The sequence below is a fragment of the Eumetopias jubatus genome, unplaced genomic scaffold (genome assembly GCF_037043125.1).
Source record: "Eumetopias jubatus isolate StellerSeaLion01/CBP00866 unplaced genomic scaffold, mEumJub1_p1.0 scaffold_7, whole genome shotgun sequence".
NCBI classification, from domain to species: domain Eukaryota; kingdom Metazoa; phylum Chordata; class Mammalia; order Carnivora; family Otariidae; genus Eumetopias; species Eumetopias jubatus.
In genome coordinates this window covers 38,609,431-38,632,597 of record NW_028274813.1, presented here as the reverse complement: position 1 = coordinate 38,632,597, position 23,167 = coordinate 38,609,431, and the positions used below count along the sequence as shown (strand labels likewise).

Sequence of the window (23,167 nt, the reverse complement as noted above, 5' to 3'; positions counted from 1 at the left end):
GTTTCCTGTTGATTTAAACTCCCTATTCACCCCGTGGATGGCTTGGTTGGAGGAAAACCATAAAGCAAGGAGCACTTATGAGAAATTCAACACAGTGCTGTCTGTTACTGGAGATTTCCTTCTGCTTACCCACAGCCAGTCACTGGCACTCTATAGCTTTTGACAGAGGATTGATGTGTTATTCATTCAGAAATAATTCCAAAGCAATTCTTAGGACTTGGGTAGGTAAGTCTAGATGTGGCTCTTAGCTTAAACATCACCTTAAAGCAATCACTAAATTAGTCATTAACCTTAAATGTTTTTTCTATTCTTTGAATTATTTCCAGAAGGTAATCTGCATCCTCACTGTAATACATTTTCAACTGAGATTTATATCTGTGGATTATGTGTAGGGACTAGGGATTCTTGATTTAAAGAGAAAAATCTTCTTAATCTGTTGATTAGAGTGAATCAACTTTAGGGATGGGGAGAGGAGCTACTACAAGGAGTCTCACTCTAATATGTCAGCAGTCCATTTACCTTTCAATAATAACAGTTATGATTATAAAGCTCTTAAAATAGAGAATATTATCATCTGATGTTAGAAAATTAGAACGCTTGCTGGAACCGAAACCCTTGGTTGGCGTTTTGGTTACCAAATCCAGTTTTGTAACCCCTTGCTTAGTATTCACTTCCCAGAAAGAAAAGTCCTCCTTAATAGCTCAAGGCCATGACCATGCCATATCAGGAAATGCCCTGCACCCCTGCAACTGGCTTGGCATCCCCCTGACTCCTCGAACCCTCCAGATTCCTGTCTCATACCCACAGCTGCAGTTTCGGCTGCTGTTTCATTCCTGCCTCCTTGTCAGCCTGAGAGCCCCTGAGTGAGGCCCAATCTCTGCATCCGTGGCAGACGGCTCTCTGCCCAGGACGCTGCAGCTCCCCTGGCGGGGGGGGGGGGGGGGGGGGCGGGCAGAGCCCGGGGAGCAGCCAGCCTGTGGTGGTGGTAGCGATGGCGAGGATGATATTGGCTTACGCTTACTGAATCCTCGCTGTGTGCCTGCCACTGTTAGAAACTCTTAGCTTAAATCATGTAATCCTCACGCACCTGGGAGTTCAGTCATCTTATTATCCCCGATTTACAGATGGGCATTTCGAAAGAGCGAGAGAGAGAGAGAGAGAGAGAGTGAGAGAGCGAGCTGGTGACACCAGGGACTTGGGTGCTGGGCACAAGGTCTCCTAGAATAAACTTTAGCCCCTTCGCATGATGGAATAATAACAATTGTTTGTTTGTGGAGACTCTTCTGGGCCTGACTCTTACGAAGCACTTTGCTTTTGGTTTAATCCTCACTGGATCACTGCAGTCATAGGTGTGGTTATCCCAGATTTATAAGTAAGTAAACCTCCCACCCCTTAAGAATTGGTGTGTGTCTCAGTTAAAATTCTCCTGGGAGCAAGTAACAGAAAGCAACTTAACCAAGGTCATGCAAAAAAGGGAGAAGTGAAAATAAAGATCCAGAGATACAGGGCGGGGTGTTTCGTGGAAGCTGGGGGCCAAAATCGTCCAGCTCTCTTTAGGGATCTGAAACTGGAAAGGCAGGAGGAACCCAGGGAGCTACTTTCTTGGTGCCCACATGCTCCCTCATCTCTTGTCTCTGCCTCACCATATGTTTCTGCTTCATTTTTTTCCTCTCTCGTGCTTCTGTCCGTCCATCCGTCCCTCCAGCTATACTTTCAGGACTCTGTTTTACAAGGCATTTCCCATGGTGTCACCACAAAGGTAGCCTCAGCTTCCTAATTCATGTTTCCTCTCTTCCTGCACCCCGCACAGCCTAAATCAAAACCTCTCCATCTCAGTTCCAATTTTCTGGGAAAGAGGTGGGGAAGAGAGTGGCCAGCGTGGTCCCCACTAGCTGTTTGCAGGATGTCCAGCATTTCCCCATGTGACTACGCCAGGGAAGTTCTCTGAGAAAGTGATTAGTGAGCTGAACAGACACCCCCAAAGGTGCCCACCACAGTGACCCTGAAGGACCTCCTCCCTGGTTCCTCTGCAGTCACTCTCCCTAGGTGACGTCACCTTGTTGCAGGTCCCACCTTGGTGTGTCACTTTCATCAACCCAAGCCTTTCGTCTCAAACTTTTCTTGATGCAATTGCTCATCATTTTTAATTCTTAAAGAGCAATCTTTCTGAGGGGCTTTAGGGCATGCACACTGCTTGTACCAAGAGCCACTATCAGTACAGGGGATATTTTTATCCCCCTTGGCCTGGAGAAGTAGCAGGTCTGAGCTGATAGCCAGGACTGACTTGGCCCAGGCTACAGTGGGTTAGTGCAGCGAGGCAGGGGATGACAGGAATTCTATTATTAACCAGGCAGCAGCTCCTTGGCCTCCTGTAATCCACACGGAGGCCTGGGACAAAGGGATTTCTGAGTTGCTTTTATTCCCCCAGGTGTCCCTCACTCGTGTTAATGACTTGCAGTTGTGGTTGGTTGAATGGGGGGCAAAGGAGGAGCAAGGGACAGACAAAAGGCTGGGCCTCTTGGCTTTAGAACTGAGGTTAAACTGGTCTCCGGTCTCCCGGGACCTTGGGTTTCTTACTGTGCAGCTTGGGGCAGAATTTACCTTAGCAGAGCCAGAGGCCTCAGGGAAAGCTCTGCAGGTATCCAGACTCAGTTTCTAGGAAACTGGACTTCAGAAAAGCTGGAGTGGGTATCTATACAGGCTTAAACACAGAAACCGTTGTCTTTGTGATCTCTGCCTCGGCTGGGATCTGGAACCTCTTCCCTGCCCCATGATGCAATGCCTCCCTCAACTCGGGGGTCCCAACAGGTGCTTCCTTGCCTTGCTTCACAGTTGAGTTTGTGAAGCATAACTTAGCGTTCCTCAGGTAATCAGGGAGACTCATTCTTCAACAGCACAGACAGAGTGGAGTTGTAGGTAGGAGAGTGACTTCTACCTCCTGTTAGAACTTCAAATATATGTCTCTGCTTTGTAAGGGGCACTCGCGAAATACGGATTTCCTTCAGGTTGCTGGAATTCATTCCATAGCAGGAGCATTTAGCGGACTGATTTGTTTTTGTTGCGGATGTTGTTTTAGCACATGTGGCATGTCCAACACTCCCTGGAGTCTTTTTCAAGCCAAGTGCTGTCGCTGCCACCTGTGGAGCCCTGGGACCCAAACCAGAGGCGATTATATCTCATTTGGGATGTTATCCCCACAAGCCTGGTGGGGCCAGGTTACTTCAGGCCTCCGAGAGGCCACGGATAGGGTGAAGAGAGGGGCTGTAAAGAGAGGGTGTCCTCTCAGCAAAAACATCTGGCAAGTTGATGAACCCGTTTTTATCTTCCTTGTGATATTAATTTAGGTCTTTGATAGCATGGACCATTACTTTGTGCTGTCATTATTACATCTGGCTGGCTTGTTTCCCCTTCCTGCTTGCTTCAAGAGTTGTATGTAGCCTGGGGGGTGAGAGTTGTTCTAGGTGGTGCCAGACAGGAGGTTCGAAGTGCAAGTCTGAATGGAAAGAAACCCCTGGTTTCTCAGTTCTAAGGCTTATGACTTTGCCGCGCATCACAGGTTGCTGTGCCCCTCTGGCCCTCCTGCATTTTCTGAGAAACTCCCTCCAGCACTGGGCCGAGAAACAGATGAAAGAGTGAGACAAGAAGGCAGTATGTCCTCCCCTAGATTTGGAATTCAGCCCCTGCCCTGGCTTTTCAGGCTTGAGACATGAGAATGATTTGGGGGGAACTAGAAATGGATGAAATTGCCCTTACAATGCCTTCATCTCTTTTGATGCCTACTGCCTTAGAGGCTCTTGCCAGGTACACTGACATCCAGCAGCCTAACGAATAGCCACTTACCTACTGACCCAGTTGCAGTCATCAGGTATTTCAAGCTCTTGTAATTCATGTGACTGCCAGTTCCAGCCATGAGGAAGGCGAACGGGCCGGTTAACAAAAATGCGTAAGGCTGACCAGCTTGTCGAGGGGTGGTTTGGGTGGCTTTACCACCTGAGTCTTCATCAGGTCCCCCTTGGCCACCCCCTCCAAATGAACACAGCATCGGCGTCACACCTGCCCGAGCGGATGCAGCTCTCAGACGAGTCTCGGTCGCATGCTTACCCTCCTTCCCACTCCACCACTGACCTGCTCTTTCCACCAGAGTCCTTCCCATAGAGAAGAGAAAGAACACCATCGCTCATCAGAGCTCGTCCCTCCCACGTGGGCCTCCCTGCTCGCCCGCCACCCCCGGATGAAGGCCATCAGCTCAGTCCGATGGCTTACCGTGTTGAGCTTTCAGTTGGCTTAGATCGGCCAATGTGAAGAGTTGTTTTGTTAGTGTTTGGTTTTTGTTTTCATGTGTGTGAATTTTGCTGTTCTATTTTTACTCTTACATTCATGCTCCTCGTGAACAGAGAGAAGTTTCATAGAGCCAGGGGATTTTTTTCCCTTCGAATTAAGGTCTTACTGAAAATCAGGAATAGAGAGGTCATGAGCTCTGTTTTCTGACTGGGAAGACCTGACGGAACCAGAGGTGACTCGGAGCATGAGCCAGAGCACACATGGCCTCTGTCCACTGCTTGGCTGTGGACGTGTGGTAACACTGAGCAAAACCGGAGGGCTTAAAACCACACGGAGAGATGAGTTCTGAGTACATGTCCTTTGAGTATTGGCAAATACCAACTTCCTTACCAAATGACCTCCCACCCTCCTACCCCCAAAAGGATGATGGCTGGCCCTGTGGGGTGATCCTGTAGGCCTTAGCTTGCATGTCCCTTGCTTGGAGAGACCTCCACGGACCCCCAGGCAGATGACCAGATGTCCCTGCTTCCTCCACTTTTCCTTTACAGGATTTACCGGAATTTGTATATTTACCTGTGTATATAACTCCTTGTTGTGTTTTGTTTTGTTCTGTTTTTAAAATAATGTGTGTCTCCCACACCAGACTATGTGGGTAGAGGTCATATCTGTTTTATGCCCTTTCTACTCTCTGTTTGATCCCCAGCACCTCATTTGGCACCAGGCTAGCCGTGGACTTCATAAATGTTAGTGGAGGGAGTCAGGAAATCCATTGATCTTAGGGGTTCCTGAAACATAGCACTTTATACTGTCCATCTGGGAGATGTCACTTTTTCATGGAAACTTCACATTTCTTTTATTAAAGTCTTAATAAAAGCACTTTGTTCACACCACTTGCTCACTACTTAGCGCACTCCATGGGGAATCTTAAGAGCCCATTTCTCTCTCTCTCTCTCTTTTAAAATTTTATTTGAGAGAGAGCAAGAGTGCATGAGAGAGAGAAGAGAGCTCGTGAACAGGGGGAGGGGTAGAGGGAGAAGCAGATTCCCTGCTGAGCAGGGAGCCGATGCGGCATTTGATCCAGGACACCAGGATCATGACCTGAGCTGAAGGCAGACACTTACAGACTGAGCCACCCAGGCGCCCTTAAGAGCCCATTTCACCTGCAGGGTTGAGCGCTCCTTCCAAATGGAGATAGCATCGAGCTAGTCTGCACGTTTCCACTCCTGGCTCGGGAATTTTCTGTTGGGCTGAATGGAATTTCTAATGTTGAGGCCACTCTGAGGAGGCTGTCATTAGACTGCTGTAGGGCAGACTTGTCTAAAACGTTTTCCTTTCTCTTTGAGTGTTCCCTGCCCACGTGTGAGGACCTGTTAGATGTCCCTTACGTTCTGTGAACGTGCTTAACCCTGCATGTTCCAGAGGAAAGGCATGTACCTTTCCATTTATGTTGTTCTCCTCCGCTTTCCCAAACCCAATGATTCAGCTAGGGATTGCATCATCGTTCTCACTTTACTCATGGCGAACGTCCAAAAAAAATGAAGCTCGAGGTTACACGGTGTTTAAGGTGCAGAGCTGCAGTGAGAACCAAAGTCTGTTGACCCAACTCTAGCCTAATGGCCACACCACGCTGGATCCTCTCTTGTGTTTCTATCCAGGATCGTCTGTTTTTTGTGATGGAGTTTGTGAATGGGGGCGACTTGATGTTTCACATTCAGAAATCTCGCCGTTTTGAAGAAGCACGAGCTCGTTTCTATGCAGCAGAAATCATTTCGGCACTCATGTTCCTACACGAGAAAGGAATCATCTATAGGTGAGTTTTGGTCTCCTGATTCGTCCCATTTGCCCTCCTGGCTTCACCTTCCATTCATCTTGGTAATCAACTGAAATCTTTTTAGAATTAAATTCACAAAGGTGTGAGTGTCCATTAGAATAAATGAATAACGTAGTGTTCCCCATTACCTGCAAACCGGAATTGCCCCCGTGTGGTCTGCAGAGGAGGGGGTGCAGAGCTCCGAGCCAGGCTGGATACCAGCAGCAGGAGTCCTCTGCTTGGACATAACCAGCAATCTCCACTCATCATTCGGCTACGGAGCTGCCATGCTGGCTTTCGGTGGCTTGTGCTTTGAGCCTGCTTGACCAGACCCTCTGTTGTGGCAGCTCCAGCATGGAATTGTTCCTGCCGCAGCGTCCTGCCCAGTGCAGGATTGGTGGGGGTTGCTGGCCCAGTGTCTGATGGTGGAGGGAGTTCAGAGGTCTTCCTGGTGGTAGCGTCAGATTCTGGGCTATGGGCTCGCCTTTGTTCTCCTCTCCATGGCTTATCCATCCATCCATCCATCCATCCATCCATCCATCCATCCATCCATCCCTGCTCTGTTTGCCCCAGAGAGAGCCTTCCTCACATTTAATTTTCAAGAATGATGACTTCACTACTTGGCAGGGACTTCTGTTGTAAATCCAAAGAAGAATATTAACAAGGGCAGCAAGGGCTACATGGAGCATTGTGACAGCCGGCTCTTTACCTGCATTTCTCCCCGGTCCTCCTAGCACTATTATTGTATAACAGTAATCTTATTTGTGTTATTTAGATGAATAACTGAGTCTTAGAAAGGCTTAATAACCACACTGTCAACTAGTAGTAAAGCCACAGTTCAAATTATGTCTTTAACCACTGGGCTACCCTGTCTCCTCAGGAGAGCCTTGCAGACTTAGAGTACCACTAAAGAATGGGCTTCTTATTGCCCTTCTGGTGATAGGGCAACTTTAATTCATGAAAAGGAAGCAGAGTATGTGTCTTCGTCCTTTTGGGCTGCTTTAACAAAATACCACAGACTGGGTGGCTTATAAACAACACAAGTTTATTTCTCACAGTTCTGGAGGCAGGAAGGCTAATATCAGGGCGCCAGCAGATTTGATGTCTGGTCAAGGCTATCTTTTCTCTGTGTCCTCAAATGACAGAGGGGTTAGGGAACTCTCTGGAGCCTCTTTTATAAAGGTACTACCCTCATTCATGAGGGTTCCACCCTCATCACCTAAACACCTCTTAAAGGCCCCGCCTTACTAATACCATCACCTTTGGAGGTTAGGATTTCGCCATATGAATTTGGGTCCGCCTGGGGCAGGGGGGCAGGGACATAAAACCTTCAGACCATAGCAGTGGGGAAAAGTAATAAGGTGAAAACTCATTTTCTTGAATCCTTAGAGGCTTTACTTAAGCACCACATTACGTTGCTGCAAGGCAGCTGACTTGCTCTCCTGTGTAGGATCTGATCACTTCTCATTCTGCTTGTTTCATTGGTCTGGAAATAAGGAGGATGGACACTGTAACCTGATGTCATTTCTATGAAGCTGTATCAGCCCACATCTTGAGAAATTTTATTTAAAATCTTGGCATCTGCGGTTCAATTTTGAGAATTTATTTTAATTTACTCTTCAACTTGGATGCCAGATGCAGGTGCTAAGTGATATGGTTGACTTTGAAGGGGACACGTTTAATTAGGATAGATTCAAAAGCTATTTTTATCCTGTGGATTTATTTCACAGGATAATTTAATTCCATTCAGGTTACTGGCCTGAGAACAGAGTCTTAAGGATAAGCCTTTGAAAACCAAGTCCTTGGAACTCACACACAGTAAAGGGCACAATTGGGTCGCCCAGGGTGTGAATTTGATCCAGAGAGCACAGAGAGAAGCTTGGGAGCATCAGACAGCCTCATTTATCAGACATGTCCTGGGACGGTCCTTATCAGAGCCAAAATGGTCTCATGGATGATGCCTCTGACCTATCCAGATACAGAGATACTCATTTTATAGTGCTTTGCTTTATTGTACTTCACAGATACTGTGTTTTATGTACACATAAACATATATATGCACATTGTGTATTGAAGGGTTGTGGCAACCCTGTGTTGAGTAAGTCTGCCAGTGCCATTTTTCCAATGGCATTTGCTCAATTTGTGTCTCTGTGTCACATTTTGGTAATTCTAGGGATATTTCAAACTTTTTCACTGTCATTTTATTTGTTATGGTGATCTGTGATCAGTGACCTTTGATGTTACTATTGTAATTGTTTTGGGGTGCCATGAATTACACCCACATGAGACAACAAATTTCATCCACGAATATGTGTGTTCTTACTTCTCCTTTGACCAGCCATTCCAACATCTCTCTCCTTCCTTGGGCCTCCCTATTCCCTGAGACACAATGATATTGAGGTTAGTCTAGTTAATAACCCTACTGTGGCCTCTACGTGTTCAAGTCTCTTACTTTAAATCAAAAGCTAGAAATGATTAAGCTTAGTGAGGAAGGCATGTTGAAAGACAAGATAGGGTGAAAGCTAGGCTTTTTGCACCAGTCAGCCAACTTGTAAATGCAAAGGAAAAGTTCTTGGAGGAAATCAAAAGTGCTAGTCCAGTGAATACATGAATGATAAGAAAGCAAAACAGACTTAATGCCGATATGGAGAAAGTTTGAGTGGTCTGAATAGACATCAGACCAGCCACGACATTCTCTTAAGCCGAAGCCTAATCCAGAGCAAGGCCCTCACTCTCTTCAATTCTGTGAAGGCTGAGACAGGTGAGGAAGCTGCAGAAGAAAAATTTGAAGCTAGCAGAGGTTGGTTCATGAGGCTTAAGGAAGGAAGCCATCTCCATAAACATCAAAGAACAAGATGAAGCCCCAAATGCTGATACAGCAGCTACAGCAAGTTATCCAGAAGATCTAGCTAAGATAATTAATGAGGGAGGTTGCACTAAACAACAGATTTTCAGTGTAGGCAAATCAGCTTTATATGGGAAAAAGATACCATCTAGGACTTTCCTAGCTAGAGAAGAGAAGTTCATGCCTGGTTTCAAAGCTTCAAAGGACAGGCTGACTCTCTTGTTAGGGGCCAGTGCAGCTGGTGACTTTAAGTTGAAGCCAGTGCTCATGGGCCATTCCAAAAATTCTCAGACCCTTAAGAATTGTGTCAAATCTACTCTGACTGTGCTCTGTAAATGGAATGAGAAAGCCTCTATGGCAGCACATCTGTTTACAACATGATTTACTGAATATTTTAAACCTACTTTTGAGACTTGCTGCTCAGAGAAAAAGATTCCCTTCAAACTATTACTGCTCTAGCAATGCACCTGGTCACCCAGGAGCTCTTATGGAGATGTACAATGAGATGAATGTTGTTTTCATTGACTGTGAACACAACATCCATTCAGCAGCCCATGGGTCAAGGAGTCATTTTGACTTTCAATTCTTATTATTTAGGAAATACATTCCATAAAGGCTACAGCTGCCATGGATAGTGAATCCTCTAATAGCTCTGGACAAAGTCAATTGAAAACCTTCTGGAAAGAATTCACCATTGTAGATGCAATTAAGAACATTCATGAGGAGAGGTCAAAATATCAGCATGAACAGGAATTGGAAGAAGTTGATTCCAACCCTCATGGATGATGACCTTGAGGCTTCAAGACTTCAGTGGAGGAGGTCATTGCAGATGTGGTGGAAATAGCAAGAGAACTGGAATTAGAAGTGGAGCCTGAAGATGGGACTAATTGCTGTGATCTCATAATCAAACTTGAATGGATGAGGAGTTGATTCTTATGCAAGAGCAAAGAAAGTGGTTTTTTGAGATGGAATCTACTCCTGGTGAAGATGCTGTGAAGATTGTTGAAATGAACACGAAGGATTTAGAATAGGTTATAAGCTTAGTTGATAAAGCAGGGGTAGGGTTTGAGAGGACTGACTCCAGTTTTGAAAGAAGCTCTGTTGTGGATAAAAATGCTGTCAAATAGCATCACATGCTCCAGGGAAATGGTTCATGAAAGAACGAGTCAATCATTGTGGCAAACTCCATTATTGTCTTATTTTAAGAAATTTTAACAGCCAGTCCAGCCTTCAGCAACCACCACCCTGATCAGTCAATAGTCATCAACATAGAGGCAAGACCTTCCACAGCAAAAAGATTACAACTTGCTGCAAGCTCAGATGATGGTCAGCATTTTTTAGCAATAAGGTAGTTTAAACTTAAGATATGTACATTGTCTTTTTTTAGACATAATGCTACTGCACAATTAATAGACTACAGTACACTGCAAACATAACTTTTATGTGCACTGGGAAAGCAAAAAAATTATTTACTCATTTCAGACAGTTCAGTCTGGAACTGAACCTGTGATATCTCTGAGGTATGTCTGTAGAGGTGTGGTTATTTGCTTGTTTGTTTTTTGTCAGGGGAGGTTTTTATTTTTCAGCAAGTTACAAAGATGGTACCATGGGCAAGTCATTGTCCAATAGGACTTTAGAAGTACCTTAGGCTCCTCGACTTTCTTCTCTCCCTTAGCCAACAGAGCCTTGTGTAAGAGGAGACACGCCAGTTACATTTCTGTGCTTTTCCGCTTGACCCTGATTCTCAGATGTGTTCACTTGCATTTCATGGAGGAACAGAATCCCAGTTCCCTGGAGATAGAGCAAGAGCAGGGTTTGTGCCTTTGCCTTTGGTTGGAAGGTCTGGGGCTGCCATGGCCCAGAGACCAAGAAGAAAGGGCTGGGAAGCAAGCAGTCAATGAGCCACTTTGCTAAGGGGAAAAAAAAAGACTATTCATTCCTTTGTCCTGGGCTTGTTGGCTGATTGGGAGCCCAGATAGAGCTCATGAATAATTTACACGGCCATTGACTTTTTTCAGAGTCAAGTCCTACAGAAAAGTTGGAAGACAAAGGAGCATGAATCCCATTTACCTGCCGTCCAGCATTACAGACCCCATTTTCTATCATGTTTCATAATCTGTATTAAAGGGGAATTCAGCCGTCGTTTTTTGACATTTCAACCCCAAACCCCTAGAGCCAGCCAGCACATAGTGGATTTGCTGTTTTTGACAAAGCATAGAATGTATTTAAAATATGTTTAGTGAGAAAGCCTTTATAGAAGAGCACAGTTTAAGTTTTGATTCCTCCTTACCATTTACACTTGAACATGGTGCATTTTAATGCACACTTGGAACCCATGAGTCTGATCACTTTATGCTCTATGCACTTCTTGGCATGCTATGTGCATGGTAATCAGTGTTTACTCCTAAAGCCCCAAGTGCTTGCTGTGGTAATTTGTTGTCCCATTGTCCAAATGTAGAACTAACCCACAGAGGCTCCAGACCTCAAATATATTGTCTTTTACATGTATACTTAATGTAGCACATGGGTGAACTTGTAAAGAAAATCACCTTTGAGTTCTCCTCAAATTGAGAGAACAGTCTCTAACCTCACTTGACTTTTTTTTTTTTTTTTTTTTAATTCAGAATATGGGAAGATTGACAATCTCCCTCCAAGATAAGGTCTGTTAAGCTAGTCTCTGAAAACAGCTACTGGAGCTGTGTGAATATACCGATCTTTAATATCATCTGACTCTTGTTTCTCAAGGGTATCATATAGGACCATCAGATGTCTTGCTGACTTCAGACACCTGTGTGATTTGAAATTAGCTTAACATAGTTTTGCTTGGAGAGCCGCCTCTGTGAGCATTGCTTCTGGGTCTATGAATTCACAGTTAATCTATTTTCCAGCCAATTTGTGCATGGGTCAGTGATGACTATCACGTGCTTGAGTCATTGTTTTCTGACATCTACTTCTCCCCCTCTTGGAAATTGTAACATCTGTTACAACATCTGTTAGAGTCCTATCACCTGGGACCTTAGTCATTCTTGCCGGCGGAATGTCAGGGTCCCTAAATGTCTTTCATTTGAATCTGGAGTTTTGGACTCTTACTGTTACCTCGCCTATATTGGAATTCACTTCAATATTTATATTTGTTGTACTCACTCTAGTGAGAAAAATCTTTTCAGATAAAGATAAAAGCCGAATTTAGGAGCTCTCTTTTCCCTTTGCCATTCGGTAACATCATTCCTTCTGCTCTCAGAAGTAAGTCTACTCTTTCTTGATCTGCTTGCTGCAAAGACAACTACAAATTGTCATTTGTTATTTTCATTATAGCCCTTGTTCCTTCAGGATGTGCTAGCCACGGGGTTCTCGATACACTGGTAACTTCATATCTGATTTTGACTGTGAGCCCTTACCTAGGATTGTTACTAAAACTCCAAACTTTTTAGTCACATTCCTGCTTCTTCTCTTGGCTTGTCAGAGATTGTTCTGTCAGATGGTGACCTCATTCAGTGCCTGCTCTGTCACTGCCACCATGAAGTGACTTCAGGATGCTTTTTCAAAGATGTGAAGGAGAGCTCAGAGGATTTCCAGCTTATTAGAATAGCTGTTCATTTCCCCCACTGAAACTTGGCCACTTTTCTCCTCCCTCACACAGCCTTTGGAGATATTTAGCAAGTGTTTATTGAGCATCGACCCTCTGCCAAGGATATGAGTACAGTGATGAGTAAAAACCAAAATACTCCCTTGTGGAGGGTGTGGTCTAGTGAGGGAGAAAGACATCAATCCAGTGACCATACTAATAGAAAATCACAATGGTGACCAGTGCCATGAAGAAGAGGAGTGCATTGCAGTGAGTGAGAACTTCTAATACAGTAATTCAGTCTGGTCAGGGAAAGACAGAAGAGTTTTCTAAGGAAGTGACTCTTGAGCTGAGGTGGCCAGGGAAGAGGGATGGAAAGAGCATTTAAGACAGAAGGAATAGCATATGCCAGTTCTCAGTATCAGGAGGAAGCATAGCAAGTTCTGGGGCTCTAGGGGAGGCCAATGAGTTTGGAGTCTAGGAGGCATATCCTCCCACAATAGGCATTTCATTATCCTAGAGTGTTCATTGTCATCTGATGACTTCAAGATTTTGTTAGACACTCCTTGTAAGTAATTTATTTAAAAGTTAGGTAAGGCTGTTCATGCTGCCAATTGCTGGAGGAACCATCCATTCACAGTGAGTTCCTTGTGTCCTGTTCTATGTGTTTATATTCAACAATGGAATTATAAAAATTCTAGAGCCAGATGAGGCCTCCGATAGTGCCAAGTTCTCTTTTATAGTTGAGGAAATTTCAAGTCTGAAACATCCAAACAGTAAATTGCTTCTCAGAGTGGATGTTTTCTTAGGGTGGCTCACCTGTAATTTGTTTCCCATGTCAGGAAAAAAAAACCATTAGAAGATTTTGTTTCAATCTTTAACTTACTGCTGGCATGAAGGAGCTAATCAGGACATTTGGAGGCATTTGATACTGTTCACTCTGTTTCCATGAGGAAAATGCAGGTGAACTCAGAGCATATTTACTGAGCTGCCACTTTTTGGAGATATAGATACAAAATGAATAGATGTGGTATCTGCCCTTTGAGGCTCTTTCTGTGGATTGGGAGAGATGGCCCATAAATAATTAATGGCAGATGGGTTCTAGAATTGGAGTATGCCCAACATATTATGGGAGGACTGAGAAGGGCCACTTACCCTCATGTGGAGGTTTAGGCAAACTTTCTGTAGGAGGCGATGGAAAGTTAAAACCTGAGAAATGAGGGTGTTTAGGTAGGGGGCAAGCTTAAGCAGAAGTGGAGAAGCATGAAAGCTCATGGTGAATACGTGGGTGGAGTGGAAAAGTACAAGAATTTTGGAACTTAAATTTTGAGCTCTGGTGGAAGATAAGGCTCGAGGCGTTGGCAGAAATGAAGTTATGAAAAAGGCTTAACATTCTTGAGATATTTGAATTCTGTATCACTTAGGATTGGGTGCTGTTGCCTGTAATAGGAAATGGAATATGATGGCGCCTTAAACCAGTTAGAATGTATTTTTCTCTCCCATAAAAAGTCTGGAAGTAGGCAGTCCAGCTGTGCTATGAAAGCTCCGTGGAGTCATTTGGGACCGAGATTTCTGTCTTTTCTGTTCAGCCGTCTTCAAGGCCACCTCGTGGCCTAATGTGTTTGGTAAAGCTTCCAGAGTCATCTCTGTATTCATTCCAGGCAGTAAGAAGCACAAAGAGCACTTCTCCCAGCTAAGTTAGCTCCCTTTAAAGAGCCTGAGATTTCACACGTTGCTTACCAAGGATTTGGCCAGAACTTGGTCCCATGACTGCACCTAGCTGCAGTGAAGGCTAAGAAATCATTATGTGGCCAGGCTCCAGCCACAAATCAGGGTTTTCTTATTAAGGAGAAGAGGGCAGGATAGTTATTTGATAGTTAACTCACAGTGTCAGACACAAATTGCACGCCAGGGAATTTGGGTTTTGTGTAGCAGGTGAAGAAGAGTCTTGGAAGAGTTTTCAGCAGCTTGCCTGACAAGAGTAGACTCATGTTTCATGTTATTCTGGGGGAGGGAGCATGCAGACATGGACATGTAGGTAGCAGGGGGAGGTTCAGTTTGTGACTGTTGCAGTGTTCCAGGTAAGAAAATGAGGGCCTGGCCAAGACGGTCGTGGGAGGGCGGAGGACCAGAGCGTGAGATGAAGACAGCCGAGCAAGGGCACCCGTCGGGTCTCGGCGGCTGGGTGGGTCCAGGAGGTGAAGGAGAAACTTGGGGTCATTTCTGGGTGTTTAGTTAGAAGGTTGAATGCATGATGTTACCATTACCTGGGAGAGATCATGAATGCAGGAAGACATCTAGGCAGAAAAGGACGATGAGGAGATGTAGAAACATAGTATGTCAGGTACCTGAGACACATTCCCGTGGAGATGTGAAGCGGGCAGATGGATATGGGGGCCTGAAGCTCAGTGAAATAGATGGGCTGGAACACATATTTAGAAGTCATCAGGACATAGCTATTAGTTCAGATCATGGAGACTAGATGGCATCACCCAACAAGAGTGTCTTAAATGGAACGGTGAGCCAAGGACAGAACCTTAGGAAACCAGACCCCATTAGAAATCTGCTTAAATTTGGCTCTGGGGCTTACAGAATTTTTTGATGTATTGCATCATTTAAAGTAAGTGTCCCCAAAGTGCAGTTCCATTTAAATTACAATGCTATGAGAGAATAGAAAAAGATCACATATATTCTTTCAACTGAAAGAATGCTGGGCTTGGTTTTCAGAAGATCTGGGTGCTAGGACCCAGCCCTGATTCCTGCTGGTCCTGGAGGTGTGGGCAGGTTGCAGAATGCTCTGAGCCTCTTTGCCCATCTGTACATTGACAGGGCTTCCCTGCAGGGTATCCATGAAGCTCAAATCAGGTGAAAGTGAAAATGTGAAATCTCTTTGAAACATGCCACGTCAATATAAGAGGTTATTGCTTGTATACGTGCTATCAGATGGTTTAGGTTTTCTTTGTAGCGTGGGCTTGAGCAGAAATTACCCCAAGATGCTCTCTCAAGAATTCTTTACAGAAATTGGAGTTGTAGCTTATAAATATCAACCCTCTGAAGACCAGTCTTTTTATAATAAACAAATTTGTGTTTTCCTTTCAAACCAAATCATTTTTTTTTTCATTTTAGCAATATTTTGAAATTGTGTGTTGTTAGTATCCTTAAACCACATACTTATCCTGAATCCTAAAGATAGTTTCCTTAAGAGGCCCTGGAGCATATGGGACAGATTGTAAAACCCGGAGACTAGACTTTTGCATCTTGTTTAAATTGCAACTCTCTAATATATGGGGGGAACATTTGAACTCATTCAGGATTTACCTTTTCTGGTACTGAAGCAAATTTTTGGTTTTTCATTTGAGGGAAGATTCAAGAACTTTTTTGGACCATTACTGGAGCCCGTATCCTGGCAGCTTCGTCCCAGCAGTGTAGTTTCTCAAAGGACCCAGATTAATGGCAGAAAGAAATTTCAGCCCTGAAACCTTTTGTTTCTGTACTTCACTTTCTGTACTTACTAAATCAGAATACTGATCCTGGCGTACCTCATCCACATTTGACCTTTTGCATCAACAAGGGCTGTGGTTATTTGGAACTGATGGATAAGTGTGTTAATTGATTCCAGTCACTGTGAAATCGGATCACCAGTGTTGTTCTTCTCCCTACCAAATTGATCGATCAGCCTACTGCTTCATTATAATTAAACACAATCTTGGATTTATTTGCTAAGCAATGAAAATACAGTCACTTGGTCTTCAGGTATCAGATGAACATTTGTAAAAAGGGGTTCAGTTATACAGTTCAACAAGTGTTTATGAAATGCCTATTCCATGCAAAGCTTTATGTCAGGTCCCCAGAGAGTAAAAGAAGACTAAAGAAAGCCCTTCCCTCAAGCTTGGGATATTTATTCAATCCTTTAACACATATGTGTTAAGCACCTATCATGTGCAAGGCACTGTGCTAAGCTCTGGAAACAAATCAGACAAAACCCCACATTCTCAAGGAGCTTAAATTCTAGCACAGGTAGTCAGATAAACAAAAAGTGAATATATTGAATGTCAGGGCGAAAAATTCTATGGAGCAAAAGTTGTGTAAGGGGAAGATAAAGTTCAGGGAGAATAGGACAATTGAGGAGATGAGCAGAGACCTATGAGGAAGCAAGCTCTATGTTAATACCTGGGGGAAGAACATTCCAGGCCGAAGGAATGGCAAGAACCACAAAGCCCTTGGGAGGGGAGTGTGCTCTGCAGAGTCAAGGAGGGGCAAAGAGTAGTGGGCCGGGGCAGGAGGGAGAGGGCCCCTGTGCTCTCACCTTGGCTCTGCCGTAAACAATAATGGCCCATGTGCTTAGCATTTCTCTCTAAGGATAAATGTCTCTGTAAGGAGCTTCTACTTAATGAATTTTAAGCCTCTTAAAGGCATCTCTCCAAGGCAAATGGTATTATCCCTATGTTACATGTAAGGAAACTTGAGGCTCTGGGAAGTAAAATAACTTGTTCAAGGTCACACAGGATGTGATGGAACTCTACAATACCACCTCAGTTTTGAATCCACGAAGGTGCCGAGTTCCCTCAACCAGCAGGCCTTGCAGGTGCATGGAATGCTCTCTGCTCTTTCTGCAAGGCTAGCTCCTGCGAACCTGTGAGGTCTCAGCTCAGTCACCTCTACTAGGAAACTCCCTAGACTCCTCACCCCCTAAAACACAGGCTAGCTTAGGTGCCTATCCCATCTGCTCCCATGGCATCCTGTAATACCCTTCCCTTCTTGCTTTTCCTGGCCTGGGCATCTCTTCATATGGGCATCTTCATGAGGGCAGGGACTTTGTCTAACCCATTGTCTGTCTCCAGCATTACACTAATCCAAACCCATGATTTGCTCAGAATTCAAGGTAGTGTTTTTTCACAAATGAAAGCCTGAGAATTTGCTCTACTGAAAAGAGTGTTTGAGAACCCATACTAGTATTTTTCAACTGATCATTCTAATTCTTTAAGAATTTTTAAATTTGCATTTTCATTTTGATTGATAATATAAATAATTCTTTCACCTGCTATAAAGACACAGTTCTTCCTTGCAATTATAATTCTCAAATGAAAGTTATTTCATAGGAAAAGACTTGGTCAGTGCTTCTTCAGATGTTCTTTAAAAAGGAGCCATGCAGTACTTAAGTTTGAGAAACCGTGGTGGTCTCTGCCATGATTCTTCTACCACATCTCTATACTTAATGACTTAGAAGTTGTATGCTTTTTTGCTTAAGGTGACGCTAATCCCTTTCAGAGTTACAATAGATCTGTCTGCTCTGTTCAGAGAACTTCAGTGTTTATCAATTTCAAATTTTACGCCTTTCAGCTAAAAGCAAAGGTAGTAACTTTTTCACAGTCATTTTATAAACTGGACATTGCTTGGTAAGGTCCTTAAACCTACCGTGTGTTTACACATAACAAGTGAGGTAGAAAGCCTGGTGATGTCATTTTTCTATAGTTATGTGAAGTTATTGAGTAATACACCCTAAAGTTTAAGGGGGTGTAACTCCAAACTAGGCTGTACAAAACTCTTCTTATAAAAACATACATATCGTCTTCATGGGGTATGTATTCATTAATGCGAGCAATGATTTTCCCCCATGTTTTAAATTTTTTAAATAAAATTTATTCTTACCTTTCTAATTATAAAAGTAACACATAGTAACTGCTGAAAATTTAAAATACAAAAAATAAAAATGAAATAACCTATAGTCCTACCACTGAAAGGTAACCATTTTTCTTTTCATACATTTTATTAAAATTTTTTAATGTGTTTACTTTTTCAAAAAGAAACAAAGTTGAAGTCATACTATATAATCATTGTTAACCTGATTTTTTTATTACTTAATATGTTATAACCATTTTCCCCTACCATGAAAGTGGTCTACGTTTTTTTTAAATTTTTTAATTTAAATTCAATTTAGTTAACATATACTATAGTATGAGTTTCAGGGGACAGAATTTAGTGATTCATCAATTGCATGTAACACCCAGTGCTCATCCCATCACATGCCCTCCTTAATGCCCATCACTCAGTTACCCCACCTCCCCCACCCACCTCCCCTCCAGCAACCTTCAGTTTGTTCTCTATAGTTAAGAGTCTCTTATGGTTTGCCTCCCTGTGTGTTTTCATCTTATTTTCTTTTTCCTTCCCTTCCCCTATGATCCTCTGTTTTGTTTCCTAAATTCCACATATGAGTGAGATCATATGGTATTGGTCTTTCTCTGGTGGACTTATTTTGCTTAGCACAATACCCTCTAGCTCCAATCGTGCACGTCATGGCAAATGGCAAGATTCCATTCTTTTTGATGGCTGAGTAATATTCCATTGTATGTATCTACCACTCTTCTTTATCCATTCATCTTTCACTAATATTACATGATGCAGAGTAGTCTGTCATGTGGGCCTACTTAATTCACAGTACATTTCAGTTGATTTACTATTATTAATAATGATTTGTTTATATTGTTACATATATTGATTGGATCAGTCTTTGATTCTTTCCCTAGAACCAGATTCCTGGAGGTACTGCTGAGTGAAAAGGCACACACACTGTCACAACAGCTTCTTGCTGTTCCATCTCAGGAGAAAGAGAAGAGGCGAGCTCTCTAGTATCTCTTCTTGCAAGGGCGCTAATCCCATCGTGAGCGCCCCATCCTCATGGCCTCATCTCACTCTAACTACTTCCCAAAGGCCTCATCTCCAAATAGCATCACATCAGGAGTTTAGGGCTTCAACTCGAATTGGAGGGGCACGTGAACACTCAGTCCATACAGTCCATTCATTCACGCATGTATTTGGTATTTTAATGTCTTCTATTCCATGAAGCAAGGTGCTCTGCAACTACTTGGCTTGATAGTGCAGAATCTATGTGGAAATGCTTTCAGCCCAGAAGAGAGTAGCACCTGTTGGAGTTGAAAACACAGTGGACTGATGGGAGCGAACAGCTGAGGATTAGATGACAGCTCTATCATTCTTTCAGTTCGCTGAGCCAACTATGTTAGTCTTGGAGCTATGTTTTCAGATGTGTTAAGACCAAGTCCTACTCCTAGATCTCAGTACTTAAGCCTGGCGAGATAAGTAGCTGAGCAGGGCATGGTATTAGAGTTTTCTGTTTGATGGAGTCTGCAACATATGCCCGAAGGTGGACATTTTTCCATTGTCTTGCAAATGTCAACTTTTATGTATTAGCAAACTTCCCAAGCAGAAATATAACTTGGTGCAGATGCCCTGTTAGCATGTGACAAAAACGCTCAGACATTGACTAATTTCTGGGTTTAGTTGCAAAGAGAAGTGAGTGAAAACTGACAGGCAAGCTGCCCCGCACCCTGGAGAATGACATCACTGAGTGACCTGGGTCCAGAGGTGTGTGCATGGGGCATACGGTGGGAAGGTGGCAGTTTGTGTGGCCTTTCATTCCTCCTCCCTCCCCTGGCACTGCTCCTCTAGCCTCCAGAATACTCCATTCAGACCTTCTCTTTCACATACAAAATCACCATGCTATACCATTTTTGATACTTGCATCAAAACTCACCTGTCCCATGTCCCATTGATAAAATTCTAGAGTCTCAGGGTTGGAAGGGAGTTCAAAGTTATATACCCTTGTCTTTCAAAGCATGAATGCCTAGCAAGCTGCTGAGTGGTCCTTTGTTTCTATACTTTAGCACCTCCAAACAGAGAGGAGCTTGTTACCTCTACTTCTAGGCACCTATGACTATTGGAAATTTCACCTTTATACTGGCTCAAACAGTGTCTCACTGTATCATCTGTCCATTGGTTCTGGACCACCTTGATGGAGTAAAGTGAAAAAATACAGATCTTCTACAAGAAAGCCTTTCCGATATTTGAAGACAATCTGGATCTTCCAGTGTAGTTTACCTCAAAGAAGGAAACACTGATGGTGTGATGTTGTTTATTCTGCCTCTCTTGTTGCAATCACTGATTTCTGAGCAATCGTAAGCCATCCGTGTAAATTTTTATTCTAGATTCTTGAGCCAATATCCAGTTGACTTGTTACATTCTTCTTCTCTTGTAAAACCAGAAGTATCTGAAGTAGTAATTGGTGAAACTAATATGAATTGAGGTAATAGGTGCTCGTGTTACCTCTTCCAGGTCAGATTTGGGCTTTAATTGAATTTTGTTCATGCTGAATTATCGGGGTAGCAAGCATGCTGGGAAGTTAGCTGTTGGTGTGATGTCAGAATAGGGCATTCAAGGTTTCCTTCCATGTAGATCTTAGAGGAATGTAATGCCTGCCTACCTTTATGGTATAACGTCAGCCTCTTTGTTCACATGAAAACAGAAAGTAGTCATGAACCCCAGAATGAGGGGTCCCTGCCTGTTGTCCACTCTGAAAAGGTGGGTACTTTTCACTCAGGTCAGTCAGTGCCTTGCCCCAGGGTGAACTGCCAAGGACAAGGCACAGGATGAGCACAGGTGTGGGGACCAGGGAGACAAAGATGTGAACACCTCAAGTTCGAGGGACCTGTGGAACTCCTAGTCAAATGATCCATCCCAGAGTTTAAACACCAGGCTAACCTTTAAGACTGTGACCACAGACTCTAGGTTGGTTGCATGGCAACAGTGTGAGAATGAGGCAGTATTGGCTTATAGGGAAGTGCGAGGCTTTGGAATCAAACTCAGATTTGAAACTGACTTCCACCCTGTACCAGTTCTGTGATTCCAGATAAATGCTATAATTTCTCTAAGTCTTCATTTTCTAATTTACAGCATGGGTGTAACAGCACTACCTGTCCCGGGGATTATTATGAGCCTTGAGTTCATGGGACTTGTTTATGCCAGGGTCTGGTATCAGTTAAGGCTCCATGCATGTTATCAGTACTAAGGAAGAAAAGTGATTCAGGGAAGAAACTTGAACGGTGAATCCATTGAAGAGGTGGACAGATTCAATAAGGAGATGATTGAACCAATTATGGCATACCCATCCTGTGGAATTCTATGCAACTATGAAAAGAAAGAGTGAGTTAGATCTACATTTATTTGTCTGGTGTGTGTGTGTGTGTATGTAGCAGAGGGCGGGGGTATGTGGGTGTTGTCCCTGATAGATAAATAAATGAAAAAGAAAGAAGTTGAAGAGTACTATGTATGCTCATTTCAGTCCCATTTTTTCTGTATTAAAAAAGTATCAAAAGCCATCTCAACATAGATGTGGAAAAAGTTGTGGAAGAATGGAAACAAAGCTGTTTGGGATGGGGTGGACAGTTATTAATTTTTCATTATGTGTCTTCATATTGTATCACTGCTTGTGGTGCAATTGTGTTACTTTTGTGATTTTTGAGAACAATTTTTTTAAAAAGAAATAAGCAAAAAAAAAAAAGGAAAAAAGGAGAGAGACCAAATAAGAGGAGAACTCTCTCGATAAGGCACGAGAGGGGATTGTCAGAGGGAAGGGGCATTGTCCAGGAGGGTGCAGAGTGAAAAGCCAAGAGACTCACACTTTTTCTGTCATTTGTCATGGCTCTGCTAGGACTTGCATCCAGAGCTTTGCTTTGCTTTTTCGTTTTCCTTTGGTATCCCTCAATTTCCTAAGTCTTTAGAAAGACCAGGTCTAAACTATAAAAAGGTAGAAGTTGAGCCTCCTTTTCTTTTCAGAGAAGGGTGTGTGGGTGAGGGTTCAAACCTGCAAAGAATTCTGCTCTTGTTGGAGAAACTGTGCTGGTTTGTTCCGATCATGTAACAGGCTTATAAAAGTTTATTGCAGTTACAAAGCCACAGAGAGAAATTTATTTCCAGCCCTACACGTAGAGCAGTTGCATCAGCTGTTATTTATAACTGGATTAAGGATTAGTGGCACACACTTCCACTCTGGCCGGCTGGTGCCTGCCTTCCTGCACAAGGAGCTTGCTAGTCTACCAGGAGCTTCTCAACCGCTTTCTCTGCAAGGCCCCGGAGCGAGTGCTGCCCGGGGAGGGGGAGAAATCCTATGTGAGCTCCTGGTCTCTGAGAACACGGGGAACATGTGGAAGCATCCAAATCGTGCAAGTTAAGCAAGAAGCGAGTGTTAAATCGTCCTTTTAATCCAAGCAACGAGAAGCCTTGCCCCTCCCAAGTTCACCTCGTGAGGATTTTAACACTCCTTTGACAAAGAAATGGGAGTATGAGCAATAGAGGAGAATAGGTGACAGTGAGTCCCGAAATTCGCCCTTCCCAAGAACAGGTCTTGTCATCACGAGCCCTTCCCTGGGGTACCTGTGGCTCTTGCATTAATTCTTGGAGGGTGGGAGGGAAACCTATTTTGGTTTTGGTTTTGTTTGTTTTAACTCCTACACTAGACAGTGGAATTGGGAAAAATGCACTGTGGCCATGAAATTAACTTACAGCTGCGGAGACAAATTTTGACACGGTGAAATCTGCATGCTCCTGGCTGACCACTTGACTGCCACATGAAGGAAGGGGATACGATTCAGGCCTAAAGAACAGTGGAGTTTTGTTTCCTCATCTGTGAACAGACAGGTTCAAACCTGTCAAAGGCGGTAACTGAGTTTCCTTATGACTGACTTCTAAGTGGGGTAGTGATTTTTTTTCCCCCAGAAGAATCTGGTTGAGTAATTCAGAAAGTTAAAAAATAACAAAAAAGAAAGAAATGAGAAAAGTTAGCCAAGGTCTGCCACAGATGCCAGGAAGGTACACA

At 43.6% G+C, this 23,167-nt stretch overlaps 1 protein-coding gene across 1 annotated transcript in view; it reads left to right on the top strand.

Moving 5' to 3' along the window:
* The window catches only part of PRKCH (protein kinase C eta), a 222,736-nt gene that overhangs the window by 148,874 nt on the left and 50,695 nt on the right, over nucleotides 1-23,167 (top strand). The window contains exon 10 of the mRNA XM_028114322.2: nucleotides 5,937-6,091. Within this exon, the coding sequence (XP_027970123.1) occupies nucleotides 5,937-6,091 (155 nt within the window). The remainder of the gene's footprint in view (nucleotides 1-5,936; nucleotides 6,092-23,167) is intronic.